Raw genomic sequence first — 22789 nt, 5'->3', positions numbered from 1 at the left:
GCTGTATATTTAGAGAAAGTGGTAAGTTACTGTGTTAAAAGTAAAGTAAAGGAATATAAAACTGATTTATTTAAGGTTAAAATATGTATGTTATTATTTCTGGTAAGTCTCAACGGACTTTTGCTGATTAGGACTGAATAATGAGGCTTTGTAACTTGTTTATTGATAAGAGATGTGATATGGGAAGAAGAGATCTTTTGTTGAAATATCAGAGAAGGTGATAAATTACTGAAGTTATTTGTACTTGGCTTGATGGAGGGGGAAGTCATTTCTTTATACTGTATATCTTTTTCTTTCTTCTTTCTTCTTTTTTTTCCTTTTTCTCTGCACTTCTTTTTTATTTTTACTTTGTATGTTTTTATTTTGTATTAGTTTTTTTAATCTCTGTATTTGTAAACTTCAGTAAAACTATTATATATAAAAAAGAGAAGCATCAAAATTCCCACTGCTATTCCATTTGTTTAGCAGAAGGGATGGAAATATACAGGATAGCAGACTCTTTAAAAAATGGGAATCTTGCGAAGTCTCAGCTGGATATCTTCAACAGTTTCACTGCAATAAATGTTTGGAATGTTCCTTCTGTGACCTCTTTTAACTCAAGAGATAGCAAGGTTGATACCACAGCAGCATGCAAACAAGCAAAAAACTGGTTTCACTGAACAATGCAGAAAATGTCCAAGTCCAACTTAGAAATAAAGGCAGGGAGATAAAATGCTACAGAGAAAGAGGGTGGCACAGAAAAAAGTGGCATTCTTAAAACCAGAACACATTTAGGCCAGCACCTGTAAATGTTAGCCTGGCCATTTATTCACTGCTGAAAATCTTAAACTTGTCCTAATCATGCATTAAAAAGTTCAGTAAGGTTTGATCAAGTGGGTGCATTGGTTTGACCCAGGAGGACTCTTTGGGTCAAAAGAATTAACATGGCAGTAGCAACCACATAATTGAAGCCTTGCCCCCTTTTTATATTCATTACATATATTGTTGTGTTGGCAGCAATAGCATTAAAGTGTGGAATTAATGGAATTAACATTCCATTAGCACAACAGAGAAGAAAGGGAGGGCCTTGTGGCTGGCCACATTAAGCAAACTGAGGTCTGAGAAACTGAATGAAGCTCAAAGCAACATTAGCCTTGCCACCCCAAGACAGCTTTGATATGCACAAAATGTAATGAGGTGATGGCTCATTAGCCAACTACTGGTTTATTTTATGTTACATGCAAAACTAGGCAACAAAAAAAAGCTGAGTCTATACAAAAGCATTAAAGGGTCAGCCTGACCTCAGAACTGAGAAGCATAGCAATAAAAAAAGAAAGAAAAGGACTGGAAATTTTGTTATAATTCTATTATTAAAAAAAATTCCAGAAACTTAGACTTCCTGCTCAAAAATCTTCTTCCTTTTTCCTTTATCAGACTAGCTACTATTAATAAGTTAGAGAATCCACTACAACATGCAACCTCTTCCACTCAAATGTACTGTATATTGTAATAGCATGTGGGAATGACCTTGGGAGACTGGAGTAGGAGCAGTAGACTAGGCAACGGTCAGATATGAGGCAGCTGAGCGCTCAGAAGGAATGGGGGTGTGGCAATCATCTCAGAAGGGACCGTCCCTAGTTTCTTGGACTGTAAAGGCGAGGGGGGAGAGATGTACTTTCAGACTTGCAAGATTCGGTTAATGTAGCCTTACAATAAAGATAGAGCTAGTACTTCTGGGTGTGCTTCTTATCTGAACTTCAGGGCTTAGAAGAAAAGGCAGAGGGCAATGTTTTCAGACTTGCTTAATCTCTTTTTTGGGAAATGAAGTATGTTTATTATTACATACTGTAACAGTGGAGATAGAAAAAGAGATTACTACCAATCTCTGGGAGGTAATTTCACTTTCTTATGAAAACAACAGACACAGTCCAAGGTGAGTTCTGTTGGCTTTGCTGGTGAACTCTTCGAGAGAAGACGGGGAGATAACATCACAGACAGAGCCAGTAGAGGCTATAAACCCAATCTAAATAAGAAACCTTTACTGAATTTTTTATTGTATATTTATTCTGTGTTGTAAACGGCCCAGAGTCCCTCCGGTTGGAGGAGATGGGCGGTGACAAATTTGATAGATAGATAAATAAATAAATAAATAAATCCATTTTTGCTGAGGAGAAGCAACCACTAATCTGAACAGCCCTTCTAGCCTCCAGGAGTGAACGTCAACTTTAATCACTTTCAGCTAGTATAGCCATGCAACAATATTTGAGGCCACAAATTTCTCAGCCTTGACTTAGAGTGCTATTCTGAGCTGGGCCCAGAACCATGGTGCCCTACTTATAGCCCTAATAGCCCTACCTATAGCAACATCATATAATCAGAAGAGTTATAGTTAAGTTGTAAAAGAAATAATAATAGTGTTTTAAGCACTGTACCCAAACATTGGCCACACCTCTCTTTGTGAATCTGATACAGGTTGGTTACATGTCAGCTCTCACAATAACTACTTTTTGAGGCTTGAGTTGAAGCCAGCCAGTGGATATCCAAGTTGAATGAGCTGAATACAAGTGAGTGGGCTTTCACTGAAAAACCTTGTTCTAAGTATTTCTGTATTTTCAGGAGCAGAATCAGTACTGGATCCTCTTTATTAGTTGTATAGATACAAAAGTAATCCATGCCATTTCTTTCTGCAGCTTTTCTGCTGCCTTGTCAGCGATTGTAGGCGTGACATTTCCAAAGAGGAGTAAAGATTTGAATCTATTTCCAAGCCATGCCTTCTAACTTGTAATCCGTAACTTCTGATCTTACCCATAGCAGTTTAGTTTTGATATGATGAGTCAGTGGGAACAACCAGCCTTAGAACTGGCAATTGAAGTGGTGGAGAGCTTCTGCCTTTTAGGATTGACAATCAACAGTAAATGAACAAACAGTCTAGAAATATGTCAAAGACTATCATTTGGTAGGGCAGCCATGAAGGCCTTGGAAACATATTGAAATGCTGTGATGTGACTATACTTACAAAGATCAGGATTTTGCAAGCCATGGTATTCCCTGTGACACTTTTTGGAAGTGAAAGTTGGACTTTGAAGAAGCATGACAGGAAGAGTATTGACACTTGAATTTGGTGTTGGAGATGCTTCCTGAGAATACCATGGACAGCCAAGAAAACAAACCAAGGGATCACTGAATAAATCAACCCACAGTTCTCACCTCAGGCACAAATGTCCAAGCTCAACTTAACCTACTTTGGACACGTGATGCAAAGACCTAGCTCTCTGGAGAAGGCTTTAATGTTTGTAAAGGTAGAAGGAAAGAGAAGAAGAGGTTGACCAGTCCAGCAGTGGATGGACTCAGTTACAGTGGCAATGAGTGCACCTGAAAGACCAGGTTAGGGACAGATCATCATGGAGAAAATCTATTTAAGTGGTCACTAAGAGTCGGCAATGACTCAATGGCACATAATCAATCAATCAATCAATCAATCAATCAATCAATCAATGGTGAGAACAAAAATTGGTCAACTCATAAAGACATGTTTTTTTTTCTTGTTTACAAGAGGTACGGTTGAGATTTAGTAATGAAAACACATGGCCTCTTTAAGCCCTAGGAATGGAAGGATCAGCTTCAGATCTGATCCAAGCTGAATGCAACCTTCTTCAGCTAGATGTCCCCCAAATGTGTTGCACTACAATTTCCTATGGTTAATAACAGACAAATATCACAATGGCCTGAGTTACAGAAGCTGTAGTCCAACACATCTGGAGGGTGTCAGGCTGGGGAAAGTGGATTAAATGATATGCGTATGGGTGTGGCTTTCCCACAAATGTCATGCTTCATATGTAAAGAATTGCAGAAACAAGTACATTAGATAAGGAAAAATGGACACATGCAGCTCCCCTAAATAGCAACCCAATTCACAGGTGATCTTCCTAAGCAGAACTCCTCTTCCAAATGGGAAGACCACTATGACCATTTGTTCTCTGCAGAGATTTTTCCACTAACCCAGACTGCAGGATCAAGACAAGGCTAGGCTTACAGTCTGAAATCAGGATGTTGCATTGCAATTGGCTTTTTTTTTTTTTAAGAAAAAGGTCGTAGCATTGTAGTTATTGAGTGTTCCAATGCAGCAGCAAATAATTGTTGATAAGGAGGATCAGATCTGGATAGTGACCAGATACACGGTTGAGTCGGAAAGCTCTGGGTCAACAGAAACCAGGAGTCTGTGAATTCTAGTCCCGCCTTAGGCATGAAAGCCGGCTGGGTGACCTTGGGCCAGTCACTCTCTCTCAACCCAGCTCACCTCACAGGGTTGCAGTTGTTGTGGGGAAAAGAGGAGGAGGAAGGAATGTTTGGTATGTCCGCCACCTTGAGTTATTTATAAAAATAATAAAGGCAGGATATAAAATAAAATAAACAAAATAAATAAATAAACAGCAATCAAACCATCCAGTATATATAGCAAAATTACCCTGACTTAGAAATCAGGCTAGTCTGAAACTTTAGAGGGCCAGATTACTCCATGTCATGTGACTCATATTGAGATGAAGGTTGTGCCACTGGTGGATCTGAAGTCCTGCGGAGAAGAATTCACAGAACTGTGAACTAATTTGAGGGATTTCGCTCCTAATGGATTTTGTAATGGGGTGAACACTAATAAATGACTAAAGAGGAAATTAAGAACTCCCACAGAATGTCAGCTTCCATTATGAAGACCTCACCCTTAACCTATAGCTAACGGAGCTTAATAAAAAGGGCAAACTTATCATAAAATATTACCTAACAACAAAAATCACAATAGCTTCAGTTGAATGGGGCCACATTTTAATGCTGTGAGACTTTCGATAGCAATGGAGAAAGGGTCAGCTTTTGATCAGTTTTCTTGGGGAAAGCATAGTGGAATTTAAGTGACCATCCATTGAATTCTACCATTGACAAGAGAGCAGATGCACTACCCATATGTAGCAAATAGTATCTTAAGGGCAAGAAACTTTGATTTTCTGTAAAATTCTCCTCCTCCTCGTCTTCCTTCCACATTCTCTCTGTGGATTGAATTTTGTTTAGAAAGCCCCAAACTGCAAAAACATATTAGAAGGTGTTTCTCCTGTCCCTGATGTGTCAGCTATCTATGAGACAAAGAAAATGGTGGTAACAAAGATGTACTATTAAAGAGATGAAAGCAATGCCAGAAAGGTGGGGTAGAAAATGTAAATGTCAGCTTTTCTGGTAACAGTCTGGATAGGACAGTTGCAAATGGAAATTGCAGTTAGTCAATTTTAGACTTTGCACTTAATAATCTTACTGGAGATGGGACAATATTTAGATGATACAGTATCATGCCTTTTTTAAAAATGTGGCAAGTCAGCTGTGCTGTTTCTTCCCCCTTGCTAGCATGGACCCTGAACTTCTACCCCAAACTTCTACTGACCCTGAGGTACTTCTAACACAGTTCAGTTGTGATGACCTCTGAAGGGCCAAGAACCGCTGTGTTGCACTAGGTGAGAAGTTCTAAGAGATCAAATTTACCACAAAGTTAAAAATGTGTGTATTTATATGCATGTTCACCTCAGCAAAGGCAACCGGGCTAGTACTTTCTCACCATGAAATGCACATCTGGGTTTAAGGGTGGACTTCTATCCCAAACTTCTGAAATAATGATGTATACATGCATAAATGTCAAAATTAGGAAGCCAGCTTTGCTGTTTCGGGCCTTCATATTCAAGAGGTAAAGCTAGAGTTACCAGATGTCCAGCAAAAGGAGGACATGTCCTCCTTTTTATCCTTGTGTCCTCCATCGGGCAGGCACAGCAGCTAAGGAAAACAGAAGAAGCCTGTCACCCACCCATCAAAATTTCACTGAAATGTTATCCTCTTTTGAAAAACCAATATTGAAATTTGAGATTGAATTTGAAAATGAATTGTGTACAAACGAACATGTGATTGCAAAAATGTATAAGGTTTTGTTGAGACTTGGAACAGAAGAGGAACAAATTAAGGATTGCATGATAAAATGGGCTAAGAATTTTGATTATAACATACAGATGGATCAATGGGAGAAAATGTGGATAAACGGGATGAAATTCACATTGAGTTATAATTTAAGAGAGAACTTTTACAAAATGGTGTACTGTTGGTACATGTCTCCAGAGAAATTATCTAAGATGTATAAAGGTACTTCCAGTCAATGTTGGAAATGTCTGAAGGGAGTTTTGCAATACTTAAGAGTGGGGAGGGACAATGACTTTGTTTATAACTGTTGAAAAGAAGGTCAGAAGTCACTTATGAAGGGACATGGTGGATTTGTGAAAAAGCAAAAAAAAAAGAAGATACAAATATATATCATGATACAAAGAATTTTAAACATTAATATTGAGAAGAAACCAGAACTCTTTTTATTGGGACTTAAGGCTAGCCAATTACAAAAGACTGATTTTATATATGGTAACTGCAACAAGATTATTATATGTACAATGATGGAGAAATACTGAAACACCCACAATGGAAGAATGGATTGTGAACATGGCAGAAATGGCAAAACTGACCTATTTGTTCAGGGACAAAACAATTTTTTTCTGATTCTTGTTTCTTTAATAATCTTTCTTTTACTGTTTTTCTTTTTTTTCTTTTTTATATATTTTTATATTTGTCTTTTATTTATGTAAAAACTCTTAATAAAATTATATATATGTATGTATGTGTATATGTGTGTGTGTATGTCTGTCTGTGTGTGTGTGTGTGTGTGTGTGTGTATATATATATATATATATATATATATATATAATGAAAAATCAAAATCAAAACAATTCCTTTTATTGAAGGACAAATTCCCAGCACAGCATTTGTCGTAATTACTGGCATAATATTCTTGGCCACGCACTGGACCTATCTTTTATGCAACCTTCCCTAACTTGGGGCAGTTTCAGTATGTCTGGAGGATACTGGAATGGGGAAGCTGGAAGTAGAACATGTGACTCTTCTTAAGCCTTAATTAATTTTTATTCACAACTTTTCATAACATAGAACTTTTATATGCATTTTGGCTATATATAGCTGGGAATGTAATTCAGTTAAAAATCAGTTTTGTTCATATTGCCAAGTTTCTCTGAACTTGATCTTTGTTGCCTATATTTTTCAGAAGAAGCTTTTTTTTTTAAAGACAGATTTCTCTAAGGTAAGCTTTTAACAAAATTTAAGGTCACTATCCCTTTCATATACAACCTTCCAAAACATAAATGACTTTACAGATGCAGCTCTCACACGTTTAGATTTTCTGCGGTGAATTTTTAACCATAAGAAGGCTTTACCAGTGCTACTGGAAAAGCCATCCATTTTGATGGACCATGCAAAACTGTGCTTGTAGAAATCCACAGTGGATTTCTTTACATTTTTAGGTCCACCTAACCAGGTTTTGATGGTTTTATTTTCATTTTTTTCAGTTGGGATAGAAGTGGAAATAATATATTTTGGACATAAAATAAACCCATTGCTAGTATCCAGGGGAAAGTGACCTGGCTGATCATGCTGAAGCTACAGTAGAGAGAGTTAATTAGCTTTTGTTTTGCTCAAAAAATTGGCCAAGAGCCTGGGGTTTATTTCCAAACCATGACAATCTTCCATCTCAAATCCTTTTTAATATATTCTTACCAAGCTGATATTTGTCTCCACTCTCTTCCCCCAAGTGCAGAGGAATATTAAGTTAAACACCAGCTTCAAAAGCACTGGGTGTTGCGCCTTCATGATTGTTCAGTGAAAAACCCTGGGGCTGCATTCTCAGCTGGGTGAAACTCTGAACTTCCATGACTTTTCCTGATTTGTAACTCCTTCCAGTTTAAAGGCCTTCCCCGCTGCTGAACTGAAATGCTATCCACCCATCCGGGAGTGAGCAGAAGACCACGCTGGCTTGAAATATGCTGTCGCTCTTGCTGATGCTTATCCTGCCTCTGTTGCCTCTTTTTCTCAGTAAATGTCAATCCCTCACTTCCCTCCACGGTAACAGGTAACAAAGCAGAATAGATTTTATACACCTTGAGGCTGCCCTCGGATGATGTTGGGAGATGGATGAAACTATTGTAACATCACTATAGCTAAGGATGACTTAAGACTGCCTCACTCATGTATGAAAGCAGCATTATGGGGATACTGCAGAAAAAAAGATGTTGCCAGAGTGTGTTTGTGTCATAGTTAGGTGTAAATGGGGATAGTCCCTAGGAGTGAATGGCTTTGTTGATGAGATTCTCCAAAGGAGTTGCTGACATTTACACAAGGTGAAAACGGACAGTTGTTAACCAAACACCTCCTTGTTATATTTTCCTGTCAGAGTTCCAATATGCTTCCAGATGAGCCTTGATACTCCCCAAATTAGCACAAGCAAAGTTCTCTTGATCCTCATTTGATTTGAATCTGATCTGGCTCCTTATATCAGATTCCAAGATACTACTTTTCTCAACCTTTCAATGGCTCAGGGTTTACTCATTGTAGGACTCCAAGGGTGCTCAGCTCCAACCAGGAGTTTTCAGGATGCATGAAAGGTATGTCATGATTAAAGAATTCAGCTTTTTCATGAAACCTGGCATGTCCAGTAGGGCAATTATGGCTGGACATCAGAGTAGATCCAGGGCTTTGCAGCCAGAGGGGTGACCAAATTACTACTCAGGGAATGGGAGGTGTTTAGTGCAGCAATAAGCAACCCTTGTGTCAACATCTGGCCTGATGTGGGTATGCTAATGCCCATCAGGATAGACTCTGCTCACATTATATGCTCTCCCCTCTACCTAAGAGCCTTAGGGTTTAGAACCTACATCCATATTATTGCATCATAGGATCTGGTGCAGGAAGAACTTCGTTAAAGTGGAAACTTCCAGGTCAAATGTATATGTGCATTCACATGCAAAGGCAGTTTGTGAATGAAGTGTGTTCATGTAAATCTTTGCAAGTGAATTGAAGGTACTGGAAAAAAACACAAAAGGGGTCTCAACCTGCAATCTCACATCCAGCCCACTTTGGACCATGTCCCCACTCACTGCTGCCATGTAGGTTTCAACATTTGGTTGGAGTTCATTTGGTCCTTGGACTGAAATAAGTTCACTATCTTCACTTACTTAAGACCTAGTGCTAAACTGCTATACCTTCCCCAACCAAGATGATTTCCAGATTTATGGATTTCAACTCCCAGAACTCTCAACAAAGGTGGGGGAATTCTGGGAGTTAAAGTCCAAATATTTGGAGGACTTTTCTCAAGTGGAAAAAAAGAGCTAGAGACAAAAGGAAAGAAATGTGATGAGGGAAGGGACTGAAATACCACTGAACAATGTGGGGAAATAAATTGTTATAATAAAAATTGCTATAATAAAAATAGCATAGAGGGTTATATATTGAAGGTCTAACAATAAGGAAGTACACTTTCCCCAAAGAGTAGCAGGCTGCAAAATACAAATGGTGATGCCATATTATTATTATCAGCTCCCTCTGTCATAATGTGGTGGCAGCAGCCATTCTGTCAAGGTGCAGGAGAAGGAGCAATGCCAGGCCATTCTATCAGGTTTTCCTTTCTCAACTCTTTCCAGTCCATCTGGAAACAGTAATTTCTTTAAAAGGAATAATTTGCATTCTCCAGGCCCATCCCTTAACGTAAGTATGCCATGCATAATTGCACTTTCATTTCATTTTCCCAGACACCATTAACCAATTGCTACAAAAAACCAGTTGGCCCTATTTTTGGCTCTGTGATTCAAATACATTGTGTGCTTCAGTAAAGAAGTCATGTTCATGTGTATTTCACCCACCATCAGCTTCCATCAAGAATTTTGCTTTTCTCCAGATTTGTTTTGCTTATGAGATTGAATGCAGTTGCTTGAAACGTTTCCAGACTTTCATACCAACAAATTCTTTTGCAAAAAAAAGAAACTTTTATTGGAGTAAAAGAATGTCAGTTCTGTCTTAAAGTCCCATTATTAATGGCCCGTGCAGGATCTGATCCATTATATAAATCCCTCCAATTAGGGCTTTGTCATGAAGAAAATCCATCTATGTGGTTGCTAAGAGTCAACAATAGCTTGATGGCACATAGTAAATCAATCAATTAGGGCTAGAATAGAAGTTCCCCCTTTTTCCACTCTGAAATATTTCTAAGCAATATTTACAGGTCATGATACAGGATGACCTGTTCCTCACTTCCCTTTGGAGCATGAGGAATGGAGCTCCTCCATAGCCATCTGCTATGGGATCTACCACTTTTGTCAAAAAGATGAAAGCAGTGTTATACCATCACAATGCAAGTTCTAAGCCTTTCATAGGTGTGCATGTATGAAAGGGTCAGAGCTTGATCATTTGCTCCCTTGGCCCCTCTCCCTCCATGGATGCCACTGATCTCCTCAGCCTACATTGCTGCGCAAAAGCTCAATTAACTGCTCTTTTTGGCAATCATAAACAAATTTCAGCCCCATTGTGCCCCAAGGATTTTGTGACAATGACTTTCCTAAATCAACTGAAAAAGAATATGGATTCCATATCATGGTTTACATGGGTGAATAGCTAATTTCTCAGCTTTTGTGGCTTAACAGGAAAATGTTGCACTTTCATTATGACCGAACTTTCATAAATTTCATGAACATCTGAGAAAGTAAATAGCCAACAATGTTGCTGGGGTCTAATGTTCCTAAAGAGAACAAGATTAATATCAAGGGTAATTGCAGAAACCAAGTAAGTCAAGGACTAAAAATCACATCTGAGGATCAAATTATGTAAGCCAAGCCATATCCATTTCAAGCAGAATGACAAAGAAACTGTTGACTTGTGAATTATTGTAGTGAATGAGAAGAAGTAGAATTTAGGAGAGAATTATTAGTAGAGATGAAAGCCAAAAATGAGGATAAATTGGGAAATGAGGTAAGAAGTAAAATGGAAGGGATCCAAGATGTTTTAAGGGTGGGTGGATTCTAACTTTGGGTGGGTAGCTGGTACAGTCATAAGACTGCACCATTATATCCATCATGGGTAGTTACAGAAGCATGAAGGAGACCTGTAATCAATTTGCTTCTTGAAATTCTTATAAAATTCTTTGCTTCACATTTTGATAAGTACTGCATTTTCACATGAATAATGCTAGATTATTCATGTTTTCATGAAATGAATGCTGATATTTGGCACTCCATACTATTTTTCAATTATTTGATAGCTTACTTCGCTATTCAGTGTCAATAACTGGACACTTGACAAGTGAGTGATAGCAATTGATGACCTGCACTGGCAGAGAGATATTCCTGGGTTCTTGGATGATTTTGATGTCAGCCCCCTCTCAATCCCTAGATGGGAAAATACGTTGCAATATAAGAAGGATCAAAGTATGAGAAGGGGGAAGTAGGTGATATTGAAATATTACTGAAGGTAAATGAAGAATACAGATGCCAGTATGAAACATCTAGGTGATCCTTGCCAAACAGGGATCATATAGAGATCATGACAATGTTTCACAATCCATGTACTGATCTGATGATCTCAAAGCAAGGAAATGAAATCACTTTCAACTGAGAGAAAGTCATAAAAACATGGTCGAATTTAAATTGGATTGTCTCTGGCCCAAGTCCAGCATCTTAACCACTATATTGTGCTAGCCCTCTCATGAAATGTCAAAAATGTGCAAAAAAGGGAGGACTTTGGGGATAATACTTTTAAATGAAAACTCCACGAGGAACTTCGGCGTAGCTCAGGGTGAGTTTTACCCCAGGCTTAAATGGTATGAGATTACATTTTAGCTGCAGACAAATAATGAGGTTGGATCAGGAAAGCTATGTTTCCTCTTGCAGGCAAAAGAAGCTATTATTCATCGCAGCATCTCTGCAATCATGAAAAACACACACTATCTTCCCTTTTTTTCCCCCAGGGAGCTGCTGACATGTGCAGCATCTTCTTTGAATCCCATTGCATCTGCCAGCACCTTGCCTTTGGGAATTTAGCTTTGGCCTGAATAATTACAGCATCCTGTGTTATGAGTTTAGAAGGGAGTGGGGGGGGGGAACCCCAGAAAGGAGCTCAGGCAGAACGGGTGACACCCTTTGAAGAAAGTATAAATAGAGATAAGTGTGAAGTGGATTCAGCAATCTTACTTTGCGTCAAGTGGTGCCTCTTGCTTTCAGCTTAGCGTTCAAGGAACTTCTCTGCCACTATGAGCTGTGGTCCAAGGCACACGGTCCTAACAGCTGGGAGAAACAGCAGTGGGAGCTGCAATCTTGGAGTGGGGGTTTCTTCTGTTGCCTCTGGGCGGTATACTTCTTGTGGGATAGCCAATGAAAGAGCTAGCTTCTCTGGACGGAGTCATCTTGCTGGAAGAAGTCATTTCTCAAGTGGCAGTTGCAGTGGGGCATTTGTTGGTGGTGGGCATGCTGGGGCAAATGGTAGCTTTGTGGCCACCTCTGCTAGAAATGGTATGGTAGGTGGTGCTGGTGGTGGTCATGTAGGTGTGGTTGGTGGTATTCCTGGTGGTATGGTAGGTGGTGCCCATGGTGGCATGGTTGGTGCTGTGCCTGCTGCTGTAGTTGGTGGCATAGGTGGTGTAGTTGGTGCTCCTCATGCCACTATGGTAGGTGCTCCTTGTGGGGTGGTTGGAGCTGTCCCTGCTGGCATGGTAGGTGGCATTGCTCACCCAGGTGTTGTTGGTGGCATGGGTGGTGTGGTCCCCAACCCTGGAATGGTTGGTGGATTGGTGGGAGAACCTGTTTGTGGAGGTGTTTTCACTAACCTTGATGGGAAGATGACCATGCAGAACCTCAATGACCGCCTGGCCAGCTATCTGGACAAAGTCCGATGCCTGGAGGAGGAAAATGCTGAGCTTGAGTGCCGAATCAGGGAATTTTATGCCAAGCAAGGCCCTCTGTGTGAACCAAAGGACTATAGTCATTACCATCAACAAATTGAAGATCTGAAAAACCAGGTAGAATGCCAGTTCTCAATCCATTTTCCATAATTTTCACATGCATTTGCTTGGAACAATCGCAAATAATAGGCATTCCTGCTTAGCTAAAGTTCATAATGCTGTTATTTTACTAATTTTAAGTGGTCAGTTTATTCTTCTGATCATCATACACAAAATAAGAACCAATTTTTTTTGTTAAATGTGTTCTTGCATTCCAAACTATGTAGATAGCCTGCTTTCCCAAAATATGGTGGTGGGGTTTTGGTGATGTTTCCACATTATTTTGCAATATGGATTGTACAAATGAATGCTGCAGTTAATAAGAAATCTTCATTTCAGAGGACTATCAACAACAATTTATATAAGGTGGCACTCTAAGTTTATCTATAGATGCTGCTACTACTGTATTATGTTGACATGCTAAGCTAGTGAGCCTTTTGGTAATTCATGATGGTGTTGCTAACATGCTACAGTGTCACAGTGAAGTGCTATACCTAATCAGCTTCTACATGGAAGCAGCCACCATGGGGGAAAATTAAAGGTATCCCCATGTTATAATGGTTGGTCTTTGGATGAGGAGGAAACAAGCTATGGATTAACTCTATTTTGGTCACCACTCCCAACCATTTACAAACTGTAGGGGATTTCCCCAATCCCTCCCCATGGGCTTGCTAACCTATTCTTTTATGGTTCAAACAGCAACTTAGATGTAACTGAGCATGTATCCACTTGCTAAACAATGAAGCTTGTGTTAGTTCAATGAACATCTGATGCGGATGGCTAGATCTTAATGCTAGAACTTTATGTGCAGGGCAAAAACAATGCAGATTCATCAACAGACTCTATTTTTTTCCCTTTATCCAGCTTATTTGTACAAGTGTGGAGAATAACAAACTCCTTCTGTGCATTGATAACAGCAAGCTGACTGCTGATGACTTCAGAACCAAGTGAGTACTTTTCAGTACTTTTCATTAACAGCTGATGGACTAAAGAATATTCATTCTGCTGAGTGTGCAGGACTACCTGTGGGACTGTCTTGATGGGCATTGTGGGGTCAGGCTGTTAGAGGAGAGAGCCTTTTAGTTCAGGCAATAAAGCAAAAAGAAGAATCCTGCCATTATCTATTTTTGGGATGCCTACTTCTTTTAAAAATAATATTGGATATTTTGTGAAGCTATATGGGATTCTGTAGAATGATGACCATTTATGCTATACTGCAGCTTTCTCTAACCTGGAAATCCTTCAGATTTGTGGGCCTCACTTTCTAGAATTTCTTAGGCAATATGATTATTGTTGAGAATTCTGGGAGCTGAAATCCACATACCTGGAGTGCCTCAGAGTTAGTGAAGGCTGCTTTAGGGCAAGGAAAAGGAACTGTGGTTTGGTGTGCCTGGAATAAGAACAAAGTCAATTCTAGCACTGTTAGGATCAATGAAATATTATTGACTATTGGGTATCTCCCTATTACTTCTATCTAGAGTTTGTCTTACAGCAGGCATGAGGTATGTCTCCCCATTATATGGGAAGTCTGATATTTAAAACCCAAGAAAATCTGCAGTCCTGAACTGCTTGGGTAAAATCTGATAATCTCCCTTGGCCAGGCCTATAAGCTAACCAGCAACTCCTTCATCCCCCTTTTCTTATGACTCAGGTATGAGACCGAATGCTGCCTCCGTCAGAATGTGGAGGCTGATATCAACGGCCTGCATCAAATCCTGGATCAGATGACTGCCTGCAGATCTGACCTGGATATACAGTGTGAGAACCTGCAGGATGAGCTATGCTGCCTGAGGAAAAACCACCAGGAGGTAAGGGAGATCATCTTCTCATTCAATGAAATATAAATGCATCATGTGAAATAATATTTGCCTTATTAAAAATATCAATAGATTTCTTCCTGGGTCAGGGTGGGAAGCCATAGACCTCTAAGTGTTGCTGAACTGAATGCCCAGCATTCCTCACCATTAACCATCTGACTGCAGCTGCTGTGAGTTGTAATTCAGCACTATATGGAGATCCGCAATTTCACCACCATGCTTGGAGGACAGCCTATTTTACTAGGTTCTATTCAGCAAAGATGTTCACATGGCACAGAATAATGAACAAATGAAGTTTCTGCATGTTTGTCATGATGCAACATTAACTAAAATCTCTACGTTATTTGTTTGTTTCTGTAATTTGGCTGGATCATTAGGATCTATTTTGCTGATAGGGACATGACTATTATGGATCTTGCCATTTCACTAATATGGTATACCTGTACACATCACAGCCTGGTTTTTAATGTCATGATAAGCTCTACTTCAAGAATTAGCAATAAGGTGCCCTAAAATTAACCCTGCATTCCCCCAATTAAATAAAAACTTACAATCTTAAAAAATTAGAACAACTAAAGGTTCATAAATTCAGGTTTTGGTATTCCTGAATGAGATCTCATGATATGTGGGATCAAAAGATCTCACAGTTAACATTTCTGCAATCTCATGATATTTGGCAATACAGCCAAATTTTGCCCATTTGCAAACTGAGCAAGAGTGGGGTAGGCAGGACTGGAATAGATTTTCAGCCACTGTCTATGTCACTGAATAATACCAAATAATTTACAGAATGGGGAGATCCAGGTTTTAGTTCTCCCTTAGGCATGGGAGCCAGCTGTGGGACCATGGGCTAGTTACATTTTCTCAGCCCTAGTTAAATTTTTTTAAAAAAATCTATCTACCAATCTTCATCCTGAGTGGATTGATTTTAGATGATGATGATGATGACAGTGATAATTTATTAATATACATACAGTACACATATACACACCTACAATGCAGATATATTACTAAAAGCAAGGAATGCTGGAAAATAATAAGATAACATTACTGAGGTGAAGGTTATGGCTTCACTAGTTTTTGTCCACTAAAAATTAGTAGCATTTTATGAAGCTCTTTCCCAAAAATACATGTGAGTTTTTAGCATTTTTGAAAATGCACAAGAGGAGCCAACCCAGTTTTGAAGCAAGAGTCTCCTTGCTTCAAAACTGGGTTAGCCAGATGCCTTTTCAGTTACTGAAGAAAATCTTTCCTTTTCAATTGAACAGCATTATCTCTGGGGAAATTATCTGCAGGCTCTTCTTTTCATTTGCATCATCATCACTATTGACACTTTTTAAACTGGGCGACTTTTCAGACGCTGTCATTTTGGACTGGTACAGCCCCAGAGGCAATCCAGCTTGCCTCTTTGAGGTTGATTTGCCCTTTATAATCTCCATCAACTTCAGTTATTCAGGTTGTTAGAAAGTTCATTTGGGGTATGGTGAGTACAATAGAAAAAGGAAGGTCCAAATACCAAGCACTTCCTTTACTTTGGGTAGGAAGTTGTCTGCCTGAAGAACCAGGCTTCTGGAGATGTCAGTGTGGAAGTGAATGCCTGTCCTGGGCCAGATCTGAAGAAAATCCTGGAGGAGATGAGATGCAAGTATGAAACAATGATTGAAGGAAACCGCAAGGAAGTAGAAGCATGGTATGAATCCAAGGTAAGTGAAAGATCAGCTTTTCCTAACCTGGAACAATCCAGGTGTGCTATAATCTACCAGACATGGGAGATTGAATCCCAACATCTCTGAGGTTGCACAAAATAGCGTTGTTTTGTAGAGTCTTTTGGAGCTGGCAGTAATAATAATAATAACAACAACAACAATAAAAATTATTTGAGCATGATCACCCTGCCAAGCCTTAATTGGAGAAAGATGGTTCTATAAATAACCAGGCCCAATCCATGAAGGGCTTTATAGATGACAACCAGCACTTTGAATTGCAACTGGAAACCAATGGTAAACAGTGTAACTTGCAAAGTAGAGGTGTCACAAGGGCTTACCAAGGTAAGCCATAACAACATGTAGAGCTGCATACTGAACCAGCTGTAGTTTCTGAATGGTCTTTAAGGGCAGTCCCATATAAAGCAGAAGTCCAAATGGGAAGTGACAATGGTATAACTGACCATGGGAAACAACTGTTAGTCCAGAAAAAGGTGCAGCTGGTACAGAAGGTGGAACTGTAGAAAAGCCCTTCTAGCACAAAAACTGCCAGTCCAGGAGGACTCCCAGATTCTATACCAGTTCCATCTGGAAGTGCAATCCCATCAAGAACTAAAGATAGAAAACATCCGGAAATCTGGAATCACTAGAGTTGAAGATGAACTTTTTCTTCCCCATCCAAACCCTTACAGCCTCTCAGACAGGGTTCCTCAACCTTGGCGACTCTAAGCTGTGCAGACTCCAACTCCCAGAATCCAGCTTTGCTGACTGGGGAATTCTGGGAGTTGAAGTCCACACAGCTTAGAGTCGCCAAGGCTGAGGAACCCTGCTCTAAGACATAGATGGTGTCAGTCTTACTATGAAGACCAGACAGGAAACGCGACCAGATGAGCTAACTCTACTTTATTGTAGAGCTATATTAACAGAATCTTGCAAGCCTGAAAGTACAATTCTCCCACCATCTCTTTTACAGCCCAGGAAACTAGGGAGGGTCTCTTCTGAGCCTTTGGCCTGCCCACTACCCAGCTGTGGGCTATGCTGTCTCTTATCTGACCATTCCTAGGCAGCATCTCTGGGGCCTGTCTCCCAAGGTCTTTCCCACATACCATTAAACTTAGATAGATAGATAGATAGATAGATAGATAGATAGATAGATAGATAGATAGATAGATAGATAGATGATAGATAGACAGTCAAGACCCTGCTTGGAAGCTTTCTGAAACTTTCTTTGGTAGGGACTGGCTCTGGAGATAAAGTGTATGCATATCTTAGCTATGTGTCTCTCTTAATTCTATGCATTCCAGATTGAGGAGGTGAACCGTGATGTCTGCACCAGCAGTCAGGAGATTGAAGAAAGCAACAACAAGGTCACTGAATTGAGGCGCCAACTGCAAGCCCTGGAGATTGAGTATGATGCCCAGTGCAGCCTGGTAAGAGAGGATTAGTTTCTGTAGAATTGGAGGCACTTTGGTGGGACAAACTGGCAGGCAGTGCATGGCTGCATCATGTATATGCAAAACCCACAAAACTTGTAATGGCAATCACTGACTTCTTATGTGTCAAATCATTTGACACCAGCAAAGGTCTGGTTGGGATTATTTATGCATAATCATATTAATGGTGCTGAACACTAAAATCTTCAAAATGTCTGTCTGCATTTAAATTATCCTTCTTCAGCTTTGCTCCAAGGTTTTTCATTCTTCTGATGAGGAAACCAAGGGTCCAGACTACCCCCCAAGGTGTTCCATTCAATATATGAAACTATTTGTTGGGTTTGGGCATTAGGAAAGACACCGTCAAAAGTTTTCAAATGGCAGATCTGTACTTTTGCAACAACAGGTTTTCCCTTACATTTCTCAGAGGTACAAGTTTATCCTACATGTTAGCCATCTGTTTTAAGAGAGAGAGAGGTTGGAGTAGTGGTTAAAGGAACCAGGCTTAAAATAGGGAAACTGGGAGTTCTAGTCCTGCATTAGGCATGAATCCACCTGGGTGAAGAAGAAGACAGTGGCAAACAACTTCTGAAGATGTTGCCAAGAAAACTGAATGAACTTGTCCAAGGAATCACCAGATGTCAAGGCTGATTTGAAGGCATATGCATGCACATACCCACAAATTTTAAAAAATTACATAAACTCTTTTAGACAATGACCCAGGAATGTTCATATGATAAGAAATCGGTTAGCCTTTAAGACAATACCAGACTCTTTGTTATTTTTGTTGCAAGAGATTGACATAACTACCACTTTGGAAGCTATATTTTCAGAAAAAACTAATTTTAGCAGATGTGGAAAGCTGTACCATTAATTTTGGTATACATTCACCTGAAGAATTAGTTTACTTCACCAGAAAGGACAGAAATAGGTAACAGTTTAAAGAATTAGAAAACACTTTCCTTCAGTCTGTTTCATGCAAACATAAGCATTGTTTGGGGACGGCTGCATCTGATGATGTCTTATGCATATAAATAGATTCTCAATTCAAACAAAACACTTTCTTATGCAGTCATATTACAAAATGGTCAGTCATCAAGTTATATGAGGGTTGGGGGAATGGGGAAGAGTAGAGAAATCAATGAACTCATCCTCAGTTGGAACTTCTGGTAATGGACATCCAGAGGTGTATTGAGAAGCGTATATTCCAGTTTTACCAGATCTTCTGCCAGCTTTTCCCCCCTGACTTCCTAGGTGAGAAGGGTGCCTGCGGACCAAACTGACTGACTTCATGTTAGTCATTCTCTCTCATCCCCAGGCCTAATCCCCAGGCTGTGGGTCCTAATCACCAGGCTTCGGGGCCTAAAACTGAGCAAGACTCCAAGTATGCAGCCTTGACCTGCCAGAGAAAAGATGAGACATAAACGCAACAATCCATGAATAAATATTAGCCACAGCTTCGTTCCGTTTGTGCTGGAACGAAGAAGGCAGATGGAGGAACGGTGAAAGCAGAAGTGAGAGACTGCAGATATGATCACAATCAAAGCAGTTGCTAGTTTATATGCACAGAGTGACAAAAAAGCCCCTTGGTCTCTGTTTGATCCATAACAAACAGGGCTGAACCCTGCACTCAGCTTCGTTTTGTAGTTTGGCAGACGCTCAGCATCCCATTCAATCACTCCCACTGGACACCTTTTAACAGTGCTAACTGTGCTCTCTTCCATTTGTCAGAGGGACACCCTGGAAGCTTCCCTGGGTGAAACTGAACTTCGCTACAACAGCCACTTGGCTGAGCTCCAGGAGCGCATCTCCTGCCTGGAGCAGCAGTTGGCAGAACTGCGGTCGGAGATGGAGTGCCAGAACCACGACTACACGGAGCTGCTGGATGTCAAAAGCCGCCTGGAGAAAGAGATTGCCACCTACCGGGGCTTGCTGGAAGGGGGACAACATGACATTGTGTAAGCAGCATGCAGAAACGATGGGGCTCCCAATGCACCCTGGAATGGGAATTTTCATTAAAAAATGGAAAATAGGAGACTAGTCCAGGAGATAGACAGTTGGTGAATTGTGGAAACTTGGTGTTCTTTATGCAGAAGGGGTAGCAGGGCTGCAACTAGGGTCTGTGTCACCCGGGGCAAACATGGATTCCATGCCCATTTTGGCGCCCCCCCCAGCACTCATTTTGGCACCCCACCAGCGCGGAGCCCAGGGCACATGCCCCACTTGCCCCCCCCCCCTAGTTGCAGCCCTGAGGGCTAATGCAGGGTGACCTATGGACTGGGGCATTCCAGATCAAATTTCAGTTCTACCGCACCATTGTCTTCAGAAAAAATTACTGTTCCTTCCATCTATAACAAGATTACCCAAGCAGAGGCCCCAGGACACATGTGGCCACCAAAACCATGGAGTGTGGTCCCCAGGGTTGCTCCAAAAACTGCCGCTGAATTGATTGATGTTGCAAGATATTACAGAAATGCTTTAACTCTGAAGGAGTTAGCTATAGTTCAAAGACAGTTGCCTTCTTTAAACGTTGCCCTTGCTCCTTCTTTGTCTTGGCCCCAGATACTTTTGGAGTGTGGCCCCCGCACCTGCACTGCTCTCAGAGGTCAGTGTGGCTCCTCCTCCCTGATCTAGAATAGGGCAGTTGTCCTATTCTAAAGTTTGGAAAGGATTTCTGAGACAATGCATGAGTGGTGCTTGACAATTTTGTTATATTGTCAGGCTGGGAGGCAGGTTAGGTGTGGGAAATGCATCGATTCCAACCAGCAGCATTGGCAAGGGGAGTCCCCAAAATCCAGATGGCAGTCACATAGTCACGCCAACTTTTTTAACCATCCTGCTGCTGATGGCCCTGGTTTCAGCTCTCATTCACATCTGTATCTTGGGCAGGCCATGTCTTCTTAAGCCTAACCGACCCCATTGGTTTTTTGTGGTCTTGAAAGCACTGCTCAGAGTTTGCCAAAGAGCAACATATAACATAATGATTTACTGTTACACTTTGGCACAAGATGCCTTTTTTGTGGAAGCAGAATAAGAATTGGTGCAATTAATCCATTTGTGCTATACAGATAAGAAAGACTGCATGTTTTTGTCACATGTTAATAATTCAGTAGAGAGACAGTTTGGTGTAGTGGTTAAGGCACCAGGCTAGAAACCGGGAGACTGGGAGTTCTAGTCCTGCCTTAGGCACAAAGCCAGCTGGGTGACCTTTGACCAGTCACTCTTTCTCAGCCCTAGGAAGGAGGCAATGGCAAACCACTCCCAAAAAACCTTGCCAAGGAAACTGCAGGGACTTGTCCAGGCAATCTCTGAGGATCTGACATGACTGAACATTTTAAATAATAATTCAATATTTGAATATACAAGGTCTACAGTCAGACAAAGATCTCAGGAAGGTCTCTGTGTTCCTGTTTGTTGTGCCTTGGTTTAACTTTTCCAAACTTCAAAATTTGCCTCCTTATCTTAGTTGCCTGACTGTTCCAAATACATAATAGTCTTTTCATTGGCAAGGTTTAACACTGTAACAGTACAATACCATTGGCAGTCTCTAATACTTTATTAGCTCCAAGATTTTGCCTGTCCCAAAGATTTTTCCTGTTGATATTACATCCTTGAAACACATACTGTGATATAACTTTTTCTGAAAAAGCTAGAAAACGATTACTGATATTTGCTGAAATCATTGAAATCTGATTTTTAGCTTTTAATTATCTGGTCAGGTGGGTTTAACTTAAGGTTCTTTCCCAGTGCTACCTACCCATTCTTGGCCGAAAATTATATTGGTAGCTTAGAATTTCCTGCTCTCACTGGTGACCCTATCCTATCTTGGGTTCACCTTGGTAGAGGTTTGGACTAAGCAGTCTCTAAGGTATCTATCAACCCTTACAATCTATAATTCTGTGATTCTTTACCTGGGTTTCTGGCATAATAGACCCAGACAAGAGATGAATGATAAATCTACAGACATTACTTTGGAATTTGATATATTTTGCTTCTACTCCTTGGACAAGTGTCCAGACAAAATTTCTCAACAAAAGAGAGATGTGAAAACAGATGATAACCAAGATGGTGACTGGGTATCTGTTGCTGAATATTGGTTTCTAGCATGTGATTTTTTAAAATAACCAAGACTGTTTCTCTCTCCCTACAGTGGAGGAGGGGGAGTCAACAGAAGCAGTAGTGCAAGATCCAATGAAACTCGGACGTCCCACGCTTATGTGACCCATTCATGCCATGGAGCCCATTCGCACCACTAGAGCACATGAAAGGAGTATATGAGGTCAGAAGCACTTTTTCTTGTTTTAGGAAAGGCTGAAAACATGGTGGGATTTTGTCATCTATGTCATGTTCTGGGAAAAATTTCTAGGAGCATCTACATCAAGGCCCTGAGAGGAAGCCCCAAGAAATTTGAGCTGAAGGTTGTATAAAAATATAGATGAATGATTAGAACTGGGTGCAATGATTCATAACTATAATCTCTAAAGCACCTTGCTTAATGTAAATAAAGCAATGTAAACATGAATGTTTCTTTCCAAAGGCTTACCAGCTAAGCATCTGACAAAAGGCAAAAGCAAAGAGGAGAAAAAAAGGAAGTTAGCAAATCATGCGTTCATTCTGAAAGCTACATAATAGTTCTTTACAAATAAGTACATAACCAAATAGTTGCTTGGATGGGAGCAATCCAGTGAAAGGAGGAGTCCTACAGCAACTGGATTCTCAATCAAGCTTGGTCTACCTGATAAGAATAGGTAGCATCCAAGGATGGTTTTAAATAAATAGATAAATAAATAAAACTCCAGAAAACCACTAGATGGCAGCAAAGAAATTCATAAAATTCTAACTCTTTGCTCCCACCTCCTGGTCATCTAGATTTTGCAACCCATATATGGTAGGCCTCAATTAGATTAGTAGAGGGGGCTCCAGTATCTTATCTCTCCCTCTGCAGCAGTTTGGTAT

At 40.3% G+C, this 22789-nt stretch overlaps 1 protein-coding gene across 1 annotated transcript; it reads left to right on the top strand.

The window, feature by feature from the left end:
* Positions 1 to 12133: 12133 nt before the first annotated feature.
* LOC134496330 (keratin, type I cytoskeletal 19-like) lies at positions 12134 to 22098 on the top strand. The gene is made up of 7 exons (XM_063302063.1): positions 12134 to 12898; positions 13745 to 13827; positions 14532 to 14688; positions 16239 to 16400; positions 17705 to 17830; positions 19565 to 19791; positions 21984 to 22098. The coding sequence occupies exons 1-7, from the start codon at positions 12134 to 12136 to the stop codon at positions 22087 to 22089; spliced, it is 1626 nt and encodes a 541-aa protein (XP_063158133.1). The 3' UTR covers positions 22090 to 22098.
* Positions 22099 to 22789: the final 691 nt, after the last annotated feature.

Source organism: Candoia aspera, chromosome 4 (assembly GCF_035149785.1).
Source record: "Candoia aspera isolate rCanAsp1 chromosome 4, rCanAsp1.hap2, whole genome shotgun sequence".
Classification (NCBI taxonomy): Eukaryota; Metazoa; Chordata; class Lepidosauria; order Squamata; family Boidae; genus Candoia; species Candoia aspera.
The sequence above is the reverse complement of the archived record's forward strand: the minus strand, read 5'-3'. Positions and strand labels throughout refer to the sequence as shown.